At 49.2% G+C, this 25,658-nt stretch overlaps 1 protein-coding gene across 1 annotated transcript in view; it reads right to left on the reverse strand.

Annotated features, from left to right (window-relative positions):
* Positions 1-4,823: 4,823 nt before the first annotated feature.
* Positions 4,824-25,658, reverse strand: part of PDIA3 (protein disulfide isomerase family A member 3) — a 94,185-nt gene continuing 73,350 nt past the window's right edge. The window contains exons 12-13 of the mRNA XM_078683283.1: positions 5,823-5,880; positions 4,824-5,323 (exon numbers count right to left, since the gene is read on the reverse strand). Of these exons, the coding sequence (XP_078539409.1) occupies positions 5,213-5,323; positions 5,823-5,880 (169 nt within the window). The 3' untranslated portion in view covers positions 4,824-5,212. The remainder of the gene's footprint in view (positions 5,324-5,822; positions 5,881-25,658) is intronic.

Below are 25,658 nucleotides of genomic sequence, written 5' to 3' on the forward strand. Positions count from 1 at the left end.
TCCTGAAGGCGGCTTAGTGCTACTATGGAGGTCCCCTCTGCCCAGGTTTCTCTTTTTTTCCTTCTTCTAAGAGCCTCCATTAGCGCTCCTTTACATTGTCTCAGGCTCTTCGATGTCTGTTGGTTCTTTAAAGAGTGAGCCTTCTGACAGGAGTTTTTTTTTTTTTACAGTGATTTTTGCCCAGCTTAAGCCACAGGTCTTCTGTCAGTTCCTCCCAACGACCAATCACCTCCGAGTCGGTCTCCTGTAATCCTCGAGCCTGCCATGTTAATACCCACTCCTGCATTTTGCCTTCGAGAGAGGTTGACCATTTTATTCTTTTTGTATCTCTGAAGCGTTCATCCCCTGTGGTTTCTCCCATCATTTTCTGGAGGTCAGTTGCTTCCATACCCAAGTTGAATCTTGCGCAGAGAGGCCTTTGGTCACTTTCCCCCTCAATCATTGACCTGGAAATTTTCCAGCCCCTCCACCATTTTCTCGTTGAGATATATAATCTATGGTAGATATATTAGAGAACAATGGTTTAAAGCACCATGAGGGTGATCGTAATTTCATCAGGAAGTGGGTGGAGTGGAGTTTAATGTTTAAGAAGACAAAGCAATAGGGCTGCCTTTTGCGGGTTGTTTTGTTTTCCCAGGGCACTTTCCAAGCCTCTCAAGTTAAAGTCTCCTGCGAGGATTACTATGCAGTGTTCGTATTTTATTAATATATCGCCCAGCGTGTTGGTAAGAGATTTCATACTTGCAGTAGTCAGTGCCGAGTGAATATAGCAGTTTATGAGCAGCAGATTAAATGGCAGGAGGCCCTCCCTTAACACAGCAATTGTCATTGCTTGCAGGTCTGGGGAGTTCACTCTTATTTCTGTGGGCTTGAGTTTTCTCGCGTGGCTTATGAAGATAGAGACCCCCCCCCCCCCCACACACACACACACACACCCTCCCGATGGACTTCCGAAGAGGTTTTTTTTGTTGCATTAATGAGATGTTCATGAAAGCCCACTACGGGTGTTGAAGTCATTGCCAAGTTTGACAGCAAATAATGTCCCCTTATGCGAAATAGTCCTGTACTTCCTTGGTCCCAGTTTTTTTTGTTTAACCCTGCGATGTTCCATAATATGAGGGTTAAATCTTGGTGGAGGTCCAAGTTTTGGTCTTGGTAAAGATCTTCCTGCACCAGCGTTACCCTCCCTTTTCTATCAAGGACTTGGTTTTTGCTAGGGGTGCTGTTGCCAGCTGTCGCATCTTGTAGCCTGTTTTGTTTGACCCATTAGCACTCTTCGTAGGTTGTCTCTTTGAAAGATAGAGACATTTAATTGGTGTTTTGGGGCGTTCATTAGTGTATTCTCCTCGTTTCCTGGGTGATGCCTTCCAGGATTGATGTTGGGCCCCTGCCCCTCCGTTTGAGGAATGAGGAAGGGGTAATTCGATTGAGTGGGTTCTGTTACTTCCATGCCGCAACATGCAAATTGTTGGACTTCACCAAGGACTGCCTGTTGGAGGGATTGCTCGCAAAAGCCCAGAATAGTTGAATCGCCGTGACCGTCTCCTTGTGGCCTTTTGAACTTTACCCACTCTAGATTTTCCAAAGTGATCCGAGACAGTGATTTGACATGGCCAAAAAGTCTGCGGATATTAGTTCTGTTTAAGATGTCATAAGGCCCTGTCATGTGGTACCTGGGGGTGAGCGCCACCTCGTAGAATGTGGATGGATACGCAAGATGACTTGTTTGCATGACCCCCCCCCCGAACTGTGGGAGGGTTTGATCAGGGTTCGCCAATGTTGTTCATCTTCCGCCCAGTTATTTCCCAGCGGGCTAACTACATGCTTTTGCTCGATCAATGGCGATGTACTGTGCTCCATAGGGGCTTTGTGACCCTCCAGTTCCAATAGATCATAGAGCCTTGTTTGTGTAGCGGCGTCCTCCTTACCCATGCTGACCTTTGTTGTTAACAGGGCTGCCGTTGATGAGGACACTGCTAGGTGTGGTAGGTCAGCCTGGTGGCCTGGTTTTCTTGAACTATGCCTTGTTGAATTGCACCGTCCCTTTCTTTGTTTCATGATAGGCTCTGGTCCATGATCTTCCGTTTGGGATTAAAAATCAGGTAGAGTGGTAGAGAGTTGCTTTTCTCCTCAGGCCTATGGCTATTCAACATTGCCGGTAGGATGCATCTTCTTTTCATTTTAGTTCTCTTCAGCTGTCTTCAGCTTTTTCTTTGCCCTCCTTGTTAAGGGTCCTTCTGTTCTGGCTTCAGGTTTTCCCTCCATGTTTTTTTCCTGTTCTTTGGCTTCCTTGGTCTCAGATCTTGCCAGAGCTTCCTCAGTATCGCTCTGTATCGGGGGATGCCAGAGTATTTTGATTCTTTTTCTCGTTCTCTAGGTTTTTTTTTATTTCCATTTCCCTCGCCAGTGTTTGCCCTTGAAGGCCACTTTGAGACTGCCTTTTTCCAGCGGTTCAATTGTTCCTGGTGATTCGCCCATGCTCTTGGCTAGTGATACTATATCCACCAGAATTTATGGCAATTCAGCACACTTATCTATTATGTCTACGATTGAGCTTGTCCAAGCTATCATTGTCTGATTATATTGGATTGTTACCTCCAATTAGTCCAGTTTGCGGCCCTGCTCCTCTAGACACTGGGCTGTTGATAGTAGAAGGTCAGCTTGGACCTCCATTCTAGTTGCTTGCCATATCAGGGCCTTGGCTATTGACTTCTGAGCTTCTATAATGGTTGTCAGAAGGGAGGTGTCTTCTTGCTCATCTCGATCCTTCAGGCCTGTCAATGGGGACATCCCTGCTCTTGCTTTGCTCCGATTTGCTGCCACGTCCCCTCTCCCGATATGGAGGGGAGTAAGTTCCAAATTTCTTTCATTTGTCTGCTCTAATTTTTGTAAAAAGGAGTTGGTGAAATCTCCTATATCTGGTGAGTCGAGGTGTCGTCGTCCAGTCGATGAAACCTTTGAACTTAGTTGTGAGGTGTCACGCGGACTAGTATGCGTTGGATCTTTGCCCTCAATGCCTTCCGACATGTCTCCCTCCTGGAGCCAATGGATCAAGGCTTTAATTGGTGAGAGGCTGTGTATCAGGTCAATGGTCTTCATTCCGATCCGAGCGACTGTAGTGAGCCTCCCGGGGTCAGAGTCGTCCCTCCTTTCTTTATATATTATGCTATTTTCATCTGCGATTAGTATTTAACACCCGCTAGAAGGGGCGATTTTTGATCTCCCTGTGCCCATGTATCCCGTTCTTGGACCCCTTCATTGGGCAGAAAGTTGCTTCCTCTCCCCGATGTGGGGTTTTTAATATCGAGCTGCTTGAGTGCCTGACCGGGTCAAGGTGCTTGGGGGTTACCCGCAGTGACCTTTTCCGGCTCTTCGGCCCCCCCGGCAGGCATACTAGTGGGTGGTGATCTGCCCGGTGTCTGAAAATAGTGGGTGCTGAGCCCTTGTTGAAAGGATTGTAAAAAGGGGCTCACAGTGTTCGACTCTTGTCTAGCGTTCTGAGCCATACTCCTTGTGACCATAGTTGTTTGGCCCTTGGGGGCTTCTTTATCAGAGTCCGCGACAGCATCCCTCCTCTTTGGTTTGAGCAGTTTTCCCTTGAGCATTGTCCTCAGCGCACAAGGAAGGGTATTTGAGGATGTTTTAAGATTCGTGAAAGACACTCCCTTAGTTTTTAGTGTCTGTGAGCACGGTTTCCTACTAGCATTCTTCCACTCTTCCACTTGTGCTCGCACTACTCACCATGTAGTCGGGCTAAACCAAAAAGGAAAGCCTGGACTCCTGCAGCCTTCTCCGCTGTTGCGCGGTCTGTGCGCCTTTGTCCTTTTGCGGACACTCGCACTAGTTCTCTTGCTCTCCCTGCCATGCTCTCTTGCCACGCTGCTCACTCCAAGCTCTCAACCAATGGCCACCAACACTAGCCACCAGCCAGGTATCTGTGCTCCTGGTGATAGTCTCTCCCCCTTTCTCTTTTTCCCTGCGATGTTTAGTGGAACTGAGCTGGGTCCGGGCTGCGTGGGCGATATGAGGGGATGCGAGGGATACGAGGGGGGGAAGCAGGTGGAGGGGGGGGGGGGAGAAGGGAGAGGGGGAAGGGGGAGGAAGCAGGGGGGAGGAGAAGGGAGGGGTGACTGAGCGTGCAGGCTTTTCCAGTTTTTTCCTCACTCACCGTTGCTTGTACAGTAGCCCCCTTACCGCTCGCCGGTTGCTACACCGCTGTGCCACTCTGCCTCTCGGCTGGGCAGAACATTACTCTGACTAATCTCAGGTTTCAGTTCTTGGTGTTCTCGAGCACCAATGCCTGCTCATCTCCCCGCTTGGCACCTGTGACTTGATGGATGAGTCCAGTGTGGGTGGCGGCACGTGGGTACTCTCCTGGTGCCACTCAAATCTCCCGCAGCCCTACGTGGCACCACACTGCTCCACGTGGCTCCTCACGTCTCCCGGTAGTTCCGCGACTCCCAGCAGCAGTTTGTGGTTCCTGGAGTGGCTTGCGGTTTCTCGGATTCTTGGTCCGCGGTTCCTGGCTCCCGCCGCTCAGCTCGGCTGCTTTACGCGCTCTCCCTAGGTCTCTCACAATCTGGTCTAACTTTACTGAGACCCCATGATAGAAAATAGGCATTTTTCAAAAAGCAGGACCATAGCATAAGTTAGTCTGGCAATGCAACATTTCTACTGATCCCCAAAACTACAATCACATTGGAGTTTTGGAACATTAACTATCCATTGCTGGCTTAAAGATATGATTGGGATACACACTGTTGCAGTAACAAATGCATATTTCACCAGTAAATTTAAAAACTTCACACAAGAATGACCACTGGTTTAAAGGTGGCGTCCATTTATTGTTTCATTGATCCAAATGTACAAAAAAGGAGAGAAAAAAAATTACAGACCTCCCTGTCCCGCCCTCAAAAATGATTAACCTTGTGCCACCCCCCTCCCCGCCCCATGCCTCACCATAAACATGGACTGGTTCTGGACCTTCGATGTTCTTAAAAAGAAAACAGTGCATTTAAGAAAAGTCATGTACATTAAGTAATTGAGACAGATGGCTAATTACACTGGCTGTGTCTTGATGTTGCTTCATGTGTCCAATTCCTCCTCTTCACCCAGAATTCACATTTCCAGCTCTTCCCTACCCCACAATGCGTACTTCCCAACACATTCACTTTGTGGTTTTTAAAATAGTGCTTTTGGTCGATTGCTCAATTTACAGTTCCTCTTTCTTTTTCTTCTTTGGCTTGTCATCTTCCTTGATGTTTGGTGGATTTGTGGCTTCCTTTGTTAGATAACTGATGAAATCACTGATTTCTCGCCCACCCTAAAACAAGACCATAAACACATTTTCATTATTATTCAGCTACACCTGCTGAATTGTTTTAGTGCACATCCTGCCTTGTAATCATGATTTTGCTCCCTATTGCTTTAATATCTATGCATCTTTTTCACACCTGAACAGCTCATGCATGATCTTACTAAAATGCTGCAAACTGCTTCATCTTTTTATTTGGTAACCAAGTCCATAACAAAAATACTGGGAAGAACAACGCTGGCAAAGAATTGGCATTGCTTGAGGACTTGTTGCCCACTTCCACTCCTTTCATGTGCCACCAATTTCTGTCCAACACCTTTACCTCTTCCATTACTTAAATTCTATATTCTGGGATTTAAAAGGTCTACTCTTAGATCTTGAATAGGGATAATCTTGCCGACAATTATCTCATGCCATCTTGTTAAGGGACAATAAGATTCCTCCCTCTTCTCTCCGTCAAACACAGCACCAAATAACCCAAGTTTGTATCAAATGCACCTTCACGCACCTCATATTTTTTGGGGTTCTGCTTCTGACCAGCGGGTGAAAAGAAAATTGTCGGGAATCTGAAAGAAAAACATTTTAGTTATTTTAGTTATTGTACAGAACTTCAATATATGTATTCTTGCCAAAATAAACTTGTGTACAAGTTAACCGTGTACTTTCCTTCTTAATAATTGATACTTAGTTGGAGTCTTAATCCATGGAGAGCATAAGAAAAATTGCACTACCTTCCTAAGCAGGCTAAAAGCCACATATTTGTTCTAATGAGGTTGTACCTACAGATAGAAATCTGGCAACTGCAGTACAAACACAAATAAATTTGGGGTGGGGAAGGTTATAAGTGAGATTCATTACATTCTCGAGTACTTAACAGATTACAGCGCTTCACAAATAATCCTTAAACAACCAGCCGATTCAGCAAAAAAGGGAGTGAAAATAAACTCAAATCCTTTGTTCCGCACATATTCAAGAGAGCATACATGTTTTATACTCCTAAACTATTAAACTTTCTAACATTCGAATATCAGAATAGGCATGACATGCCCGAGAACAGCATCACTGAGACGGGCAATCCTCCCAAGTGTGAAGGTTAACTTGTTTTAGGTTAAGCAAATATTCTCAAACGGTTTTATTTCAAACTCACTACAAAATACTTGTGCCAACAGAAGCGTACTTGCACAAAATCACTTTGCCTAGCCAGCAGCAGACCACTTAAGGATCAACTTTTCTTCAAGTATTAGAGGGAGCATGCATTATCTGGCTATCAAGCCAGCTCAATTAGTGTGTCTTCAAGACTTTGCAACTGCATCAACATGCAACTCACTGGACGATGGATGGGCCACATGTTTCGGTCATTTTAACTTGTGAGTGTTTCCCCAACGGAATTCTGAAATATGGAATCTGGGGTTTTTTTAAGCCTGAAAAATACCAGTGCGCTTATTTTCCCTTCAACAGTTGTGTCCATTTCACTTCAAAATGAACATACTACATAAAAACTTGTGTGAGGAATGGATACAATATCTTCCCAACCCCGAATCCTTTCATTCATTGTTTAGTGATAGAGTCTTTTCCTTAGAATATCCCCAGGCATCAGACTGGATCCAGAAAGTGTTGCTAGCCGTACCCCTGCGCGTCAGTAGGTGGGGTAGGTTTGCTCCGCGTCAGATGGCGTCGTATGCGTCGAGATGACGTCACGGAGACTACTTAGGTGCCACCCATGCGCGCTGACGTCAGTTCTGTACAAGACTTTCTGCGCCGGGAACGCAGAGCCATGCAAGAAACTGACCACTGGTGCCATGAAACTAGGGCCCTGAAAGGGATGTCCTTAACTCTAGTAATCGGTTCACAGAACGGGGAGGCTGGGTGGGGCGGTAAGGAATCTATCACCAACTAATGTCTCTTACAGATATATCGTTACACAAGTAGTAACTTGTGCATCTGAAAGACAAGTTAGTGATAGATTTGTTACCTTAGAATAGATACCCCAGCAATACCAAACCCCGGTGGTGGGTCTGCGAACAGGATAACACCAGAAAGTCACGGAGAACAGAACAGCCAAAAAAGCAGTCTCTCCGGACTAGACTGTCAAAGCAGTAATGCTTGGTAAACGTGTGCAGTGAGGCGCATGTAGCTGCCTGACAAATGTACTGCAAGGGAACGCCGCATCCCAAAACAGTAGTGGCTGCCGTTGCCCTGGTAGAATGGGCACGCAGCCCCACAGGAGGTTCCTTCTTAGCCAACAGTAACAGGCCTTGATGCAGAAAACGACCCACCGGGACATGGTCCGTTTGTGCAAGGCCAGACCTTTGTTGGCGCACACGTAGCCAACAAAGAGCTGGTCATCCACCCTAACTGTTGCACAAGTTACTACTTGTGTAACGATATATCTGTAAGAGACATTAGTTAGTGATAGATTCCTTACCTTAGAATATCCCCAGGCGTCAGACTGGATCCGGAATTTTTTCCGCGTAGCAGTACCCTTGCGCGTCGGTAGGCGTCGTCTGCGGCTCCGCGTCAGTCGTCGTGGGCGCCGTGATGACGTCGGAGTACTTAGACGCCGCCTCCGCGTGCTGACGTCAGTTCATAGACACAGCTTTGCTGAGCCATGTTAAAAACCAACACTGGTGCCATTGAAACTAGGACCCTGAAAGGGGATAACCCTAACCCTAGAAATCGGTTCGCAGAACGGGGAGGATGGGTGGGTCGGTAAGGAATCTATCACTAACTAATGTCTCTTACAGATATATCGTTACACAAGTAGTAACTTGTGCATCTGAAAGAGACACGTTAGTGATAGATTCCTTACCTTAGAATAGATACCCCAGCAATACCAACCCCGGTGGTGGGTCTGCGAACCAATAATCACACCAGAAAGTCCTGGAGGACAGAAAGGCCAAAGAAGCCATCCCTCCGGACTTGGCTGTCGAGGCAGTAGTGTCTTGCAAACGTGTGCAGCGAGGCCCACGTAGCTGCCTGGCAAACGTCCTGCAAGGGCACTCCCCGGCTCAGGGCAGTTTTAGTCGCCGTGGCTCGGGTGGAATGAGCCCGCAATCCAACAGGGGGCTCCTTTTTAGCCAAGGAGTAACATGCCTGGATACACAAGATGATCCACCGGGAGATGGTCCTCTTGTGCACCGCTTTCCCCTTCTTAGCGCCCACGTAACTAACAAAGAGTTGGTCATCCACCCGGAACTGGCGTGTGCGATCCAAATAGAATGAGAGCGCACGTTTTGGGTCCAGACGGTGGAGCCGCTCTTCCTCTTTAGAGGGATGCGGTGGCGGGAAGAAGGTTGGCAAGGTGATAGACTGCCCGATGTGGAAGGCTGTGACAACCTTGGGCAGGAAAGATGGCTTAGTACGCAACACAACCTTGTACGGATGGACAGAAAGGAAAGGAGGAGTACAAGAAAGGGCCTGGAGCTCACTCACTCTCCTGCAGAGGTGATGGCAACCAGGAAAGCAGTCTTCAAAGTAAGAAGGCGGAGAGGACAGTTGTGAAGTGGCTCAAAGGGAGCGCACATCAGAAACGTAAGAACAAGGTTCAAGTCCCACTGAGGCATCACAAACGGAACAGGAGGGAACGTGTGTGTGTGTGATGCCTTTAAGAAAACGATTTACAATAGGGGACTTGAACAAAGAAGGTTGATCAGGCAGCCTTAGAAAGGCTGAAAGGGCAGAAAGGTAGCCCTTGATAGTGCCCAGAGCAGAGCCCTGCTGGGCAAGAGAAAGAAGGAAGAGAAGAGAAGAACCTCAGAGAGAGGGGCAGCAAGAGGATCCACAGCCTTTGCTGTGCACCATGCCACAAATCTGTTCCACCTGCAGGCGTATACCGACTTCGTGGAGGGACGCCTGGCTGCCAGAATGACGTTACAGACTTCAGGAGGCAAGTCAAATGGCCTCAACTGTCGCCGCTCAATCTCCAAGCATGGAGGTGGGGACTGGACAGGTTCGGGTGGAGGACCGTCCCCTGCTGCTGCGACAGAAGGTCCTCCTGAAGAGGCAGACAAACCGGGGGATCGACTGACATACTGAGTAGCTCTGGATACCAGTACCTTCGTGCCCAGTCCGGAGCCACAAAGATGACTTGTGCCCGGTCGCGCTTGATCTTCAGCACTCTGGGCAGAAGTGGTATAGGCGGAAAGGCGTACAATAGACCGCAACTCCACTCGCGACGAAAAGCGTCTCCGAGCGAGTGCCGCCTTGGAAATTCCAACGTGCAGAACTGATGACATTGCGCGTTCTCTTCGGTGGCGAATAGATCTAACCAAGGCTCTCCCCATCGCTGAAAGAGGCCTTGCGCCACATCCGAGTTCAGACGCCATTCGTGATCCATCAAGCACCGACAGCTGAGCTCGTCCGCCCTGGCGTTCAGAGAACCAGCCAGGTGTTGAGCCACCAGGGTCACGCCCTGGCGTTCCAGCCACTGCCATAGGCGCAGAGCCTCCTGGCAAAGGGTCCACGACCCCACCCCGCCCGGTTTGTTGCAGTACCACATGGCGGTGGTGTTGTCCGTGAACACCTGCACTACACTCCCCCGGACAGAGGGGAGGAATGCTTTCAGTGCTAGACGAATCGCCCGCAACTCCAAAAGGTTGATGTGGAGCCGGGCCTCCGCCGGAGACCAGAGGCCTCTGATCTCCGCCTCTCCCATGTGGCCTCCCCAGCCCTGGAGGGAGGCGTCCGTCACAACTACGTGCTCCGGTTGGGGAAGGGAGAGGGATCTGCCGCCGACCCAATCGCGGTCCGTGAGCCACCACTGCAGTTGTCTCGCAGTGCCCTCCGAGATCAGGACGTGGTCAGACAGGTTGCCCTGATGCTGGGCCCACTAAAACTTCAGGTCCCACTGCAGAGCCCGCATCCGCCACCTGGCGTGATGCACCAGTAGGATGCAGGAGGCCATCAGCCCCAGAAGCCGCAGCGTCAACCTGACCGAGACCCGGGATAAGGGCTGAAAGAGTGGAATCAGAGCCTGAATATCCCGGACCCGCTGTTCGGGAGGATAAACCCGAAACTCCAGAACCGCTCCGATGAAGAGAAGCTTCTGAGAGGGGCACAGGTGTGACTTCGGCACATTGAGGGAGAACCCCAGCTGGTGCAGGAGGTCTGCCGTTGTCTGGAGGTGGCTGACTACTGTTTGGGGCGAGCCCGCCTTCAACAACCAGTCGTCGAGGTAGGGGAAGACTCTAACCCCTAACCTGCGCAGATGAGCTGCGACCACCGCCATCACCTTTGTGAACACCCGTGGGGCGCTGGTAAGGCTGAAGGGGAGCACGGTAAACTGAAAGTGCTCGTGGCCAACCGTGAACCGCAGGTAGCGCCGGCGGGCCGGCAGGACGGGGATGTGGAAATAAGCGTCCTGCAAGTCCAACGCTACCATCCAGTCTCCTGGGTCCTGGGCAGCTAAGACCTGAGCCAGTGTCAGCATTTTGAACTTCTCCTTCCGGAGGAAGCCGTTGACGTTCCGTAGGACCAAGATAGGACGTAGGCCCCCTTTGCCCTTCTTGGGTACCAGAAAGTAGTGGGAGTAGCAACCACACCCTACTTCTGGCCCAGGAACACGCTCGATGGCCCCCTTGGCCAAGAGGGCCGTACCTTCCTCCTGCAGAAGCCACAAATGATCCCCCGATACTCGGTGGTACTGCGGTGGCATGGCTGGAGGGGTCGCCTCGAAGGGGAGGGAGTAGCCCCTTCGGACGATTTGCAGCACCCACCTGTCCGAGGTGACAGTGCGCCAGTGGAGGAGGTGATGGCAAACCCTGCCCCCCACTGGCGTCACATGGGCCTGAAAGCACGGACTAGGAGGGTTTTGAGGCGGATGCTGCGGGGGAAGGTGTGGACTGACCTCGCCGTTGTCCCCGACCGCCACCACGGCGGTTCCCACGGCCGCCACCGCGTTGGGTATTACCCTGCGGAGCGTGGCTGGCAGCACGTGTGGGTACACCCCTTCCGTGGCCACGAAAGGAGTTAAAGGCAGCCGATTGCTGGCACGGGGCCGAGAGGCCCAAGGACTTGGGCATAGCCCTGGAGTCCTTAAAGCGCTCAAGCGCATGGTCTGCCTTGTCGCCAAAAAGGCGACGGCCATCATCAAACGGCATGTCCAGGAGTGTATTCTGGACATCAGCCGGGAAGTTGGCGGACCTCAACCAGGCGTGGCGACGAATTGCCACCGTCGTTGCCATCGCTCTGCCCAGAGTCCGTGGTATCCAGTCCACACCGGATCAAATAACGTGCCACATCTCGGCCTTCCACAAGGGCTTGGCCGAGTTTAGCCCGTATCTCCAACAGGCATTCTGGCAGCACGTCTGCGAGCGTGTCCCACAGAGAGTGGGTGTAACGACCGAAGAGGCACGCAGTGTTTGAAAACCGCAGTCCCAGACTCAGGGAGGTGAATACTTTCTTGCCGTATTGCTCGTCCCTCTTGGATTCCCTGTCCGGCGGTGCAGATGGGAATGCGGTCTGGGAATTGGAGGCCTGGATCACCAGGCTCTCAGGGGTGGGGTGGGTTGACGGGAAACAAGGGTCGCCCTGGGCCGGGCGGTGGCGTCTGGCCACGTTCCTATCTACAGGCGAACCTGTAGCGGGCTTGGACCAAGTGGAGTCGGAAGAGTGATGACGTCTCTTCGACTTCTAGTGCTTACCTGACGACTTCGACCCGGAGCAGTGATGTCTACTCCCGGAGCTCTGATGGCTCCTCTCCCGCGACTGGCTCCTCTCCCGCGACCGGTCCCTCGACCTCCGTCCGGACCGGGACCGTTCTCGGCGCGGGGCCGACTGCCGGAGTTCGAGCTGCTTAAGGGACCGCTCCTGCCTAGCCTTCGAAGTCAGGGCAGGTCTTGTCGTCGTGATCGACGCCGAGGCAGTGGAGACACCGACGGTGAGGGTCGGTGACCGACATCAGTCAGTCGCAATCCTCACAGGGCTTGAAGCCTGGCATCCCTACCGGCACCGTTCGGAGTCGAAGACTTCGAAAAAGGATGATCAAAAGATCAAAAAAAGGTTAGTCAAAAAGTGACTAAGGTACCACTTTTTCCGGATCTGCGCTGCTGGCACGGAAAAAAGAAGAACTGACGTCAGCACGCGGAGGCGGCGTCTAAGTACTCTTGACGACATCATCACCGCGCCCACGACGGACGCGGAGCCGCAGACGACGCCTACCGACGTGCAAGGGTACTGCTACGTGAAAAAATTTCCGGATCCAGTCTGACGCCTGGGGATATTCTAAGGTAAGGAATCTATCACTAACGAGTCTCTTTCAGATGTGTGCGCTTCAGATAGAACGAGAGGGCACGTTTTGGGTCCAGGCGGTGGAGCCTCTCTTCCTCTTTCGAAGGATGCAGAAGCAGAAAGAAGGTGGGCAAAGTGATGGTCTGCCCCATGTGGAATTGCGTGACAACCTTTGGCAAGAAAGAAGGACGGGTCCTTAAAACCACCTTGTTCGGATGAACAGAAAGGAAATGAGGTTTAGAAGGAGTCTGGAGCTCACTCACTCTTATGGCAGAGGTAATAGCTACCAGGAAAGCAGTCTTGAGAGTAAGACGACGCAAGGGACAGTTATAAAGGGGCTTGAAGGGAGCGCACATCAGACAAGACAAGGTTTAAGTCCCACTGAGGCATGATGAACAGCACAGGAAGAAAAGTGCGCGTAATGCCTTTCAGAAAACGGTTAACAACCAGGGACTTGGCTGATCTGGAAGCCGTAGAAAGGCAGATATGGCAGAAAGATAACCTTTGATAGTTCCCAGAGCAGAGCTCTTCCGGTGCAAAGGAAAAAAGGAACAAAAGAACTTCGGAAATAGAGGCAGACAGACTTTTGCTGTGCACCATGCCACAAACATGTTCCACCTGCAGGCGTGTACCGTTTCCATGAAGGGACGCCTGGCTGCCAGAATGGCATCACAGACTTGGGGAGGAAGATCGAAAGCTGTCAACTGTCGCCGCTCAATCTTCACGCACGGAGGTGGAGGCTGGACAGGTTCAGGTGGAGGACCATCCCCTACTGCTGTGACAGAAGATCCTCCCGAAGAGGCAGTCGGATCAGGTGATCGATCGCCATGTTGAGTAGGTCAGGATACCAGTATCTTCGTGCTCAATCAGGAGACACAAGAATTACTTTTTCCCGGTCGTGCCAAATCTTCTTATAGGCGGAAGGCATACAATAGACCGCAACTCCACTTGCAATAAAAAGCGCGCCGAGCGAGTGCCGCCTTTGAAATTCCAACGCGCAGAACTGATGACATTGCACGTTCTCTTCGGTGGCGAATAGATCTAGCCAAGGCCCTCCCCACTGCTGAAAGAGACCTTGCGCCACGTCAGAGTTCAGACGCCATTCATGATCCATCAAGCACCGGCGGCTGAGTTAGTCTTCCCTGGCGTTGAGAACCTGCCAGGTGTTGCCAAGGTAATGCCTTGATGTTCCAACCATGTCCAGAGGCGCAGAGCCTCCTGGCATAGGGTCCAGGACTCTTGCAATACCACATGGCAGTGGTGTTGTCCATGAACACCTGCACCACACTTACCCGGACAGAAGGAAGGAATGCCTTCAGTGCAAGTCTCGGCCTGAAGCTCCAATAGGTTGATATGGAGCCGGGACTCCGGCAGAGACCAGAGGCCTTTGATCTCCGCCTCTCCCAAGTGGCCTCCCCATGCCAGGAGGGACGCATCAGTCACCACTGTGTGCTCCCGTTGGGGAAGGGAGAGAGGATCTGCCATTGACCCAATCGCGATTAGTTGGGACCTTCCAGCAGTGACAGGACATCACCCATGTGGGTCCTGTTCGGTCTGTCCTCGGACATCCCGTACTTTGGAAGTGGACATTGGGACGGATCGACCGTGGGTGCTAAAACATTTCACGAACTGCAATAGCACCAATTTGATCTATCAAATCATCTGCCCATGTAATAAGAAGTATGTGGGAATGACGACTCGAAAGGTTCGTATTAGAATGCAAGAACATAAGAGCCTGTTCAGATGTAAGAAAACTGTGTCGAAGTTGACCAAACATTTCTTGGAATTTAATCATTCTGAGACAGACTTTGTATGGACCGTACTGGACAAACCCCATATCCCTTCCCATGTAGGGGACATATCTAATTTCTTATTCTTAAAAGAACAGAAATGGATATTCAAACTGTCCACCGATACGCTTGGATTGAATGATTAAATACCCTGGGTGGCCTTGAATTGAATAAATCTGTTTTTCTGAGTCGTTCTTGATGCGAGGCACGAAGGTGTCCCCTTATGAACCATAAGCAAACCATGCATTTAACATAGTTACTTAATGTGTCCACCAACTACCCTGGGTGGCCACTGGAGGGCACTTCTCAAGATATAGCTTGAACGACAAGTTTTGGGTATTTGTTTCCATTTTATTTGCTGAATGAGGTAGCCTCTGATTAGGGCACTTAAATGCTATCACAGGATCTTTTTGATGACCTATTATACTTTATAACTGACTGGTTTAAGCACGACCAAAATGGCTCTCATCAAGCTGTTTAAATTAAACTAATCGGGATTATTATCCTTAAGCTTGGTTACAGTTTGTTTGTAATTCCTTGCCCTGTGATTATTAGCGATCTGTTAATAAGGGTTTGAGCAATGTCCCCTTTTCTTGAAATATGAGGCTTTTTGTAGTTCCCTTCCTTGTGTTTCACAGTTGTCAGCGCATTACACACAGTGTCACTAAGAAATGTTGAACTACCTAAATGGCGCTTATATAGCGGATGTTAATACAGACCGAGAGTATATACTCGAGACACCATCTATATTATAGCCCGACATCATTTAGATTGGAGCCCGAGTTTCTCGTTTTATAAATTAATACTGTTTGCCACTATGATAAAAAGAGACTAAGAACACATTCTTTATCTGAACGATGCATTATCTGTATATACCCGGTATTGAGTGACAGTCTCTCGGCTGACGGGGCCCAGTTAGCCTTTCGAACTACATCTTCATGACCGGTGATGTCATTTGGTAGTCCCGGTTTAAAATCTCACGTGATTACGCTACTAAACGAACGAGAGGCGAGACTGCAATTTCTATAGCAGCGACTCTGAGAAACTGTATACGACCCTGCTCTTTAACTGTAATCAGACTACATGACAAGAACTACGATAGTAAGGACCATATTGAAGTGGTTAGCTGGATTCACAATATCGATACTGGTTGCGGTAGCTCCGCCCACTTCCGGTTTCTTTAGCTTTTGATCAGGCCGACATTTGTGTGCTTTGCCTCCCACTGAGCTCAGATGAGCACTAAGAGGTCGCGACGGACAGGTTAGTCCTTATTACTAAAGGGTTTTTAATTTTTTTCTTCTTTTCTTCCATGGCTTTGGGAACTTACAATTGATATGGGTATTTTCTATGCAGGAGGTACCTTGGGTACTCAGGTGCTGGTGTAACCTGGTCTGCCCCTGTCTTTCTTAGACTTTTAACAGTACTCCAAGAGGTTTTTGATTAAGTGGGGGTGAGCACGGATGTAGAGGTAGGGATAACACGAGTTGGTCCTCCTACTCCTCCTCTTCATAGACACCCATTCCTTACCTTTTGTAGAGCGGGACCTCCTTCTATTCCTGAGCAAGGTTTCCAGGAGAGGTGAGGCACACTCCCTGTACAATGCGGGTGAGTACGAATAATTTTTGAATGTGGACTCACTGATATGGAGTTAAATATGGTTTTACTTCCTCCAATACGACTCATTGCTTGCATTGTTTGTTTTATACAGATGGATGATACACCAAGTTGATACAGAGGAGAATTAATCTTTATTTGCACACTTATATCCTTTTTGATTTTTTGCACTTTTGAAATGCAGTAGCAAGTATTCAGAACTGTGGCCCTGACGAAAGCCTTTGGAACTAGTCCAATTTGGCTGAAACATGTTGGCCTTTGATATGCAGCTATTTGGTTAAACTGCTCCACTTGTTCGGTTTTAATAAGGGAGAGAACAATGTTGATTAAAGTTGTTTCTATTGTTTCTCTATCCTTTTTTAAATTCACCACCTTTTTCCTTTTGGCACTGCACGGTTTCCCTTCCAGATCTTAGCTCTAGGGTCATCACGGCGATTGAGGGTCTGACCCAGATGAGTCTGAGGCATGGCATGGTCTTACAGATCAAGAGACACGCCAGCCCAGTCAGGATGACCAAATGATAAACATTTGATATACACTTGGTTGATGGGAATCCTATTTTGCTCTGTATGGGTCTGTTCAAGCAATCGCAGTGGGTCCTATGACTGTGAGGTCGTATCTCTGTCTTTCTCAAGGTAGTACGCTTGATCTATTACCCTACACACTTACTCACTTCTATAGGAGTTTAGTGTATTTAGGGATCACGAATAGCTCCCTTTTAGACCTCCAGGTTGTTTTTTGTGATTAGGAAGTGACAAAACGCCAATGGGGAAGGTGATGACTAATCCTACCCCCACTGGCATGGGGTGCGTCCCGAAACTCAGACTAGGAAGGCTTCGAGGCGGATATCGCATGGGGGAGGTGGACTGACCCTCACGCTGGCCCCCGGAGCCGCCACAGCGGCCTCCACCCCGAGTTTGGTTCTGCGCAGGCTTTTGACTGAACGAGCGGGCAAGGGCACTCTTTCCCTGGCCACGAATGAAGTGAAAAGTAGACGTGGCCAGGCGCATGGCGGAAAGGCCCAAGGACTTGGCTGTAGCTCAATAGTCCTTAAACCGCTCCAGCGCACGGTCGGGCTTATCACCAAACAAGCGAGTGCCATCGAAGGGCAGGTCCATGAGCGAGCTCTGGACATCCTGGAAGAACCCGGTAGATCGCAACCAGGCGTGGCGACGAAGTGCCACAGTCGTGGAAATCGCCCTACCGAGGGAGTCCGCGGTATCTAAGCCACAACGAATGGCGAATTTAGCCACGTCCTTACCCTCGGCCACAGCTAGGGACAGCCTGGACCTCCTCAGGACACTGAGGCAACACCTGAACAATGGTATCCCACACCGTGTGGGAATAACGGCCCAATAGACATGCAGTGTTGACCGATCGCAGCTCCAAGCTGGCAGACGAGAACAACCGTTTGCCGAAATGCTCCAGCTTCTTAGAGTCCTTATCCGGCAGAGCCGTGGGAAAAGCACTCTGGGACGTCGAATTTTGAATGACCAGGCTCTCGTGCATAGGATGAGTGGTCAGAAAGGCAGGATCACCCGGCGATGACGCCTCAGCGACGCGGTTATCCACAGGCGCCCCTGTGGCCAGCCGCTACCAAGTGCCCAACAAGTTATCAGAGAAGGAGTCATTAAATGGCAGCAGTGGCTCCGATGAAGTGGACGCCGACTGGAGCACTTCAGTGAGGAGATTAGTCTTCAGGGGCATCATGGTTAAGGACCTCAGCTGCCCGATGGAGCACCAGCGTATACGAGGCACCTTCCTCTATAGTGGAGGAGGGGGGAGAGGCAAACCCCGGGTCAGAGGAGACGTCGAGGCCGCCAGCCTCTTCCAAGCCTTCCGCCCAATCCTGCTCAGTCGCACTGATGAGTAAGAGGGTCCTCTGACCTTTCCCAGTTGTCCTCAACCTCCGCCGTGTGCCGCGCAGAATGCGGCGGCAGGGCAGGGACCGGGGTGAGGAACACACGGCGTCGGGAACGGCACCGGCCTGGGCCAACAGGCGCCACAACCCAATTCGGATCCCAGGCGGGGACAAAACTGTCCGGGAACCGGGGCAGAGGCGGAACCAACGGCATCCACTGCGGCGCCACAGGCAGAGCAGAGAGTGGCACTGGGGCCAGAGCTGGAAGCATAGGACCTCTTGGCACCGTGGCTGGAGCCAACGGCACAGGATCCTGCAGCGCCGGGGCCTGAGCTGCCAGTGGAATAGACGGACCTGCAGGATCCTGACACGGGACCGCAGGGTCCAAAGGCGCACCGGCGGGAGCCAGATGCCTAAACAGACGGTCCATGGCAACAAGAAACTATTGCACCTGTGCAGGAGTCGCCAACGGACCTGGGTAAGGCGGGAAGGCCGCGGGACTCCCAGGCTCTGAAGAAGCTGCAGGGGCGGGGCCCCTGTCCCCCTTTGAGGACAGACAAAGGGTGGGGCAGGGGGGGACAGTAGGTGAGGGGGGAGGATGTCAGAGAGACAACGCTTCTTCGACTTTTTTGTGTCGTCTCTTAACCGAATCCGAGGGTGAAGACTTGGAGCCTGAGAAGCGGTGATTGTGGCCCCGCGAGCGTTCCCTAGCACGGCCCCTGGACCACAAACGGCTCTGGGACGAGTGCCGAACTTCAAGCAACTTCTGGCGCCGCTCCCTCAATGCCTTTGGGGACATGGCCCAACAGTCCAGACAGGACCAGGAGTCGTAGTCGCGCTCCAGGAAGTAGTGGCAGATGTCGTGGGGGTCTGGAACCGACGTATTGCGACAGCAGGCCCAACAGGACTTAAAACCAGGCATCCCTACGCATCAGAGAATATCAACAAGAGACAAAAGTCCCAAAAAAGATAGTAAAAAAGTGACGTGCTCTAACCGGATCTGCGCTTACTGGTGCGGAAAAAGAAAACGGACGTCAGCGCGCATGGGTGGTGCCCAAGTAGTCTCCGTGACGTCATCTCGGCGCATACAACGCCATATACTGCTAGCAACATTTTCCGGATCCAGTCTGGATCCAGTCTGACGCCTGGGGACAAAAGGCTGATTGAGGATGGAATTTTGTACCTCAGGTTTAAAACCTGAAATACATAGCCAGGCATGTCTGCGCAAAAGGGTACTGGTATTGATTGCCCTTGAGGCAGTATCTGCAGCATCTAGGGCATAACGAATGGAAGTATTAGTAATATTTTTACCTTCTTGTAAGAGTTAATTGGCCCTATTTTTATATTTGTCTGGTAGAGCTGCATTATGGACTCCAGTTCATCATAATGTGCCCTGTCATATCTTGCCAACAATGCTTGGGTATTGACAATGCGCCAAATGCCAGTGGAAGTAGCAGGACAAAGCTATTTCTAACTCACAGCATCCGGATCAAGAGTGATAGGAGCTGAGGGGAAATAATCCTACCCAACCCTGAAGTACTGGCACAACTGGGTCTCCTTCAGACCATCCACTGGACTGAAGATGAGGTGTGGAAAAGTAAATTTTGCCATGTTCTGTGTCCCTACGCCTCATCCATCATATGTTATGTGTGCATGACCAATATGCATATGTTATTCCCCATTTCTGATTAAAGACGCAATTACAGTTGTGTCCACCTCTGGTATGTTATTTTCCAGTCCTCGTGAATACTACGAATATCAGGCCTATGTAAGTAATGTTGCCACGTTTCTCAGTGTGCACGTTATTCAATTATAAAGTCCCCGTTTCCAGGCCTCAAAAGGGCCCGGACCACAGATTCAGCTCCTGTCTCCTGAAAGCCTCGCTGAGGAGCGATACAGCCCCCACCTGTATCCTCGACCCTTCACTTACTTCCTGCCTTGCAGTGCCCGGTGCACCCCGGCTCTGCCTCTGAGTCTGCCAAAAGTATGTTATGGTTCCTGCTATCAGTTCAGTCCTCCTCCTCTGCATTCCTAAGCTACTGAACTGCATCAATAGTTTCCGTCATTGTCTAGCCTTCTCGTCTCCATGTTAGAGAAATACTGTATTTAATGGTCATTTAGTATTCTTCATCACGCACTACATGTAGAATAATGCATGGTCCAGTCTTAGAATCAAGTTAGCTTTTCCCCTCATGACTTCTAGTTTATATCAACATGTTCCCTAAACAGTAGATACCAGATAGGGTTTAGGTACATGTCGCTCCGACCCTCCAGACTCTAGTCTCTGCTCCTAGCACAGAGTTCGTAGCCCCCAGCTTCTCCTAGTAACACGTCATTGCTAGTTTTCGCGCACCATTAGGTTAGAGGTCCCGGCTCCTTAGGTAGCCCCCTCCAATGTTTCCGCCCATTCATGACATATTCTGTTACGTTTTCCATCACATGTCTAAGTAAACTCCCAGTTACACCTCTTTTTACTGTTATCTCTCGCGACTGCTACGCGTCACGCCTTCTACTCCACCTACTGTTACGCCCACTGCAATGTAATGCTATGTGTTTGCGCTATGTATATAAGTCAATGTTTTGTTATTAAATGTTAGCGCGCTCATCCCAGACCTAGCCCCAGCAGCTGCTGGGCCTCTTTTCCCCTGCTGGGCCCCAGTTGTCCTGCTGGGCCCTGTCATTCTGTTCCTATGCAGGTTGTCCTGATCCTGTCCTTATGCTGTAATAAACCTGCAGAAACTCCTACTACCTCGAATCTTGACTCTTATTTATTGAGCTATCTGTTATGCTATAAGTCTAGTCAAAAATAGGGTATTATTTATTTATTTACCACATAATGGCGCCCGAACAGGGAATTGCCCTTTCCCCACGCGTCGGTGAAGCCACGCGACCCCCTGACCCTCTGCAGTCGTGACGGAACCATACCGTGCACTGGCAGATATTTCTGCTCCAAGTATCCCTCAGGCCCACGGAGGAGACGGAGGAGGCGGTCCAGCATCCGAACGAGACGGTGGAGGAACGTGGCGAGTCCCGACCAGAGCCCAAGCCGAGAGTCCAAGGTCCGAGGTATCCGGAGGCCCACCCGTAACTGAAGTCCGAAGTCCGAAGTTCGTCGTCGTAGTCCAGTCCCGTCCGAGGCCTTCCGTTCCGTGCTGCCCGGTGAGTACCATTGCTGGGGTAGTGTCTAGACAGGGTCAGTCTAAATTGACTCCTGGTCCGTGGGTTGGTGGTACCCAAGCCCACAAACGAAGTGTTCACCTAGGTGGATACGGGTCTTGATGCGTTCCTTTATGGGACCGGTATGTTCCGTACTGTTACAGCAGTGCATCCAGTAACTCTAGTCTGTTCCGTTCTCGAGAATTCTGTTCTGTTTCTGTTTTCAGTATTTTCAGGTAGTATTCTGTTCGAACTGTTATTTATAATGTTGTTTAATGTATTTCCAATGTCGTGGTATGCCTGAATTGTTTTCCCAATTGTTATTGTTTTTCGTGTATTGTATTGTGTTCCGATTCAAGTTTAGAATGCCGCTCTTTTCCAAGTTACGTCAGTTAAAAACTAGAAAGGGTCTGCTGGAAGCAGCAGTTCCTGTTCCGCCTAGGGACAGTCCAGGTCACTTTATGTATCAGAAACATGGCATAAGCGCCATATTGTATCTAGATTTATGGGTAGAGTATACCAAACAGTTAGAAGAAAAGTATAGATGGCCCGTATCGGGTACATGGGATGCCGAATGTATCATGCGAGTAGAAGAAGCATTATGGAAAAAGAAAGCCAGACAGTCACAGAAAGATGCCATCGAGTTATGGCGTAAGGAAGCGCATAGAAGAACGGAAAAGGAAGTCAGAAAGTCAGAGTTAAGTAGAGAATCCCAAGAACGAGCCCAAGAAAGAGAATTAATCGAGATAGGTGAACAAGTCAAAGTCGAACAGTCAGACAGACAGAGGCATGCCCTTATTAAGGGTATGTATCCTCTCCTTGCCGAAGGTTTGCCAAAAGCGACCCCAGAGGCACCCAGTAATTTCCCGCCACCATTAGTTCCGACCAAGCTACGTCACAAACCGACCGCAGCTGATATTTTTATTTCGTCCTATTTGGACGACACAGTTCCAGAATATGCAAATCCAGTTCGCGCTCCACCTGTCCCTGTAAATCAGGCACTTCCCGTTCCTCCAGACACCGGAGTACCTGTTACGGTACCCCCGGGTCAGCCTGCCATACAAGTTCAGCCCACGTTACAATTACCGACCCTGCAAGCACGAAGAATGTCAGTCGACGATTCTAGTATAGGGGCCGCAGGAGGAGGTCCTCCTCAAACCCCGCCGCCACACAAGCGTTTATCAGCACTCGAATTACATGCTCAAGCATCACAGCGTACTCCTAAAAGTAATAAGTCTGTTACAGAAATCAGACAAGCCCTTGCCGAATGTGTCTATGACACAGTCCCAGGCGAGTATAATATGGTTTTGTATTCCGTACGCGTAAGAAGGGTGACCGAGTATCTAGTCACCTTACCAAATATGAAAGAAGATCTAGACAGAATATATCGTTTCATCCGTACAGGGGATGATCCAGAAAGTATTGGCGAGATTATGTCTCAAAGGAAAGCCGAGATTCAGCTCATGGTATTAAAGTTCCTGATCAATTGTCTAATAAGAGAACAAGATTACCCGTCTAAAGATCCCGCCGAAATGAGAATTCTAACAAGGTGGAGTGATAATATAGCCGAGGGTAAGCACAAGACCATTAGTGCCATGGAAAGTATGTACAAGAAAATTCGTAAAGAAATAATAAGGTTACACGAACAGCGTAAAGCAGCACAAGTAAGCGAGAAAGAAAGTATCTCTGATCCTGAAGAGGAAGACGAGAATCCCGCCAGAATAGCGTATGTAGGAAAATCCAGATTTCCAGATCGCCATTTACGTCTAGAACCTAAGTCTATTTTTCATCATCTAGCACCAGAACAAGGTTCCCTAGAACAAGTATTTCAAGCTACCGATCACATCCTGAAATCACGAGTCGGTTACAGTGAACTAAGTACTATGCATGAACAAGAACTAGCCCGATCAGCAGTCCGATGGATTACTGATTCTACCACTTTTCCAGACGAAATAGTGGCACAAATGTTTCTGAAACTGCCCCCAGCCGAGCAACGACTGGTGGGTATGTATATGATCCAACACCTCATTACTCTGTATGAGGGTCAACATTCTGATCCAGGCCCGTTACATGATATCCTGAACGAGTTACTCCAGTACAGATGGAGAGGTCTAGGTACCGATTTAATTAGTGTCATTCTAGAACAGCGCCACAAGTATAGAACGTTCCTGAACCCGCATTTTGTTCATGTCTCACCCCCAGAAAGTAAACCATTCTACATAGACAGACAGAATCCGCTACGAGAAGTCCACCCAGTCCAAGGGGCGGGTGGCGTAATGCAACGAGTGTTTGTATACACTCCGATATCAAAGATGGAACTTCTTGAAATGAAGAAATTAATCCCCTGTCACGACAAAGATCCAGCGGGGTTCCATAGAGAATTAAAGGACATGCTCCGTATGGGAGAATACACTTACCCAGATATCATTAAAATGTTAAAGGTCCTGCTGCCCACAGGGGTGTATGAAAAGTTAAAGGAAAAAGAATGGGAGGTGGGAGAGAAAAAGATTGATTGGGCAGCTCTAGAAGCTGAAGACAAGGCACGAGTACCAGGTACCGGTCTCGGAGATAAATGTAAAGAATTACCAGAATTATTGATTCAAGTTTTACCCAGATTATTGACAACTAGGAAAGAAGACTGGGATGCAATCTCAGCCTGTAAACAGAAACAAGATGAGGATATTAGTGATTTTTATTCTAGATTTGAGAAATGTTTCAGTATTAACAGTGGTCTCAAGACAAGTAGTGAGTCATACCCTCATCTTTTCGTTACCAAATTAGTCGAGAATTCAAGTCCACAAATTAAAAACCGAGTTTTGAAAGTCGAAAGCACCTGGCAAGCAAATACTCCGTCCCAGATGCTCCAGATGCTTCAGTATCACCAGAATAGAATTAGAGAAGAGCAAGAACACGAAAGAAAACGTATGAAAGACACGAAAATGAAAGTGCTAGTTGCACAGTCTATTCCTCAAGACAGTCAGAAGAGAGGTCCGAATCAAGCCAGTCATCCTGCAGCTCCCGTTAAAGGGAACTGCAATTATTGTAAACAGCCAGGTCATTTTATAAACGAGTGTGCAGTTCTGAAACACAACATAGCTACTGGTAAGACTAAAGAAAGACCACGTCCGCCGAGACAAGAACAAGTTTCACAGACTCCTCAGTCACAGAATGCACCACAGACAGTTACAGTACCGCAGCCTATTGCTGCAACACAGCACGTTACATCGCAGATGTACCAGTATGCACAGTCCGAGTATCCAGAGTACCAGCAGTATTCATGAAACAGCCTAGAGAGGGAGGTAGGCTTGCCTCTCATCGAGATACCTGTAGATCAAGAAGGTCCCTATGTTCACAGTCAAGTATTAGGGAAAGACAGAAAGTTTTTGATCGATACAGGGGCAAGTAGGACCACAATTAGTCACGCCGAAGTTCCAGGGGCTCCGCTCTCAGGCTCAAGAAATGTTTCCCTTGGATTTTCAGGAAAACCCATAGTTAATGAAATATCTAAGCCAGTTACTCTAGAAGTAGGTCCATTGTCCCGTACTACTGATCTGTTACTTACTAAGTCATGTCCAGAAAATCTATTAGGCATTAAGACATTGAAAGAATTAGGTGCAGTTATTTGCTGTTCCCCAGAGGGAATACGTCTGTTCCTACGTGACTTTAAGGGTCACTATGTATTACGAGATTTTGATTCAAGATTGTCTAATGTTCCGCAGCATTTATGGGCGCAAGGTCCAACTGATGTAGGTTACATGCAAATCACACCCTATCGTGTGACTCTCAAACCAGGTGTAGTGTTACCACGAATCAGGCAGTACAGATTGCCACCTGAGGCTGTAGCAGCCTTATCCAAAATTATTGACGAGCTCATGGCTCAAGGAGTAGTTGTAGAAACTGACTCCAATGTATGCAATTCTCCGATCATTCCAGTCATGAAACGTACTGATCCGAATGCACCCCCAGTATATCGATTAGTGATTGATTTACGAGAGCTTAATAAATGTATTATTCCTCAGTACCCAGTCGTCCCAGACATTTCTTCCCTGTTAACAGCCATTGATTCCGAAGCCATGTTTTTCACTGTCATAGACCTCAAGAATGCATTTTTTAGTGTTCCAATTCATCCAGACAGCCAGTTTCTTTTCGGATTCTGTTTAAATGGAAGGAGCTATATGTTTACACGCGCTCCTCAAGGTTTCACAGAAAGCCCTAGTATTTACAGTCAAGCACTCAAGAGACAACTAGACAACATTCACATGCCAACTGACACTGCCCTGCTCCAGTATGTCGATGATCTACTGATCACAGCCCGTTCTGAACGTGCTTGCGAGCGAGCATCACTTACAGTTCTGTATTTTCTAGCCGAGATGGGGCACAAGGTGTCACCTTCGAAGCTTCAATTCTGTGTCCAGCAAGTGGTATACTTAGGACACTTGCTGTCCAAGAGGGGTAGGCAGTTGACACCCGACCGTATCCAGTTAATAGCGAGTCTTCCCCAGCCCAGAACCCAGAAGGAGGTACGTGCCTTTATCGGCCTTACTTCTTATTGTAGACAATGGATTCCCCAGTATGCATTCCTAGCCAAGCCACTGATACAGTTAACGACACAGGAGGCAGCCGTATCGACTGTCCTCCCTTGGACATCTGACCATACACTTAGTTTTAACGAGTTAAAGAAAGCCCTATGTCAAGC

Source organism: Lissotriton helveticus, chromosome 3_1 (assembly GCF_964261635.1).
Source record: "Lissotriton helveticus chromosome 3_1, aLisHel1.1, whole genome shotgun sequence".
NCBI lineage: Eukaryota > Metazoa > Chordata > Amphibia > Caudata > Salamandridae > Lissotriton > Lissotriton helveticus.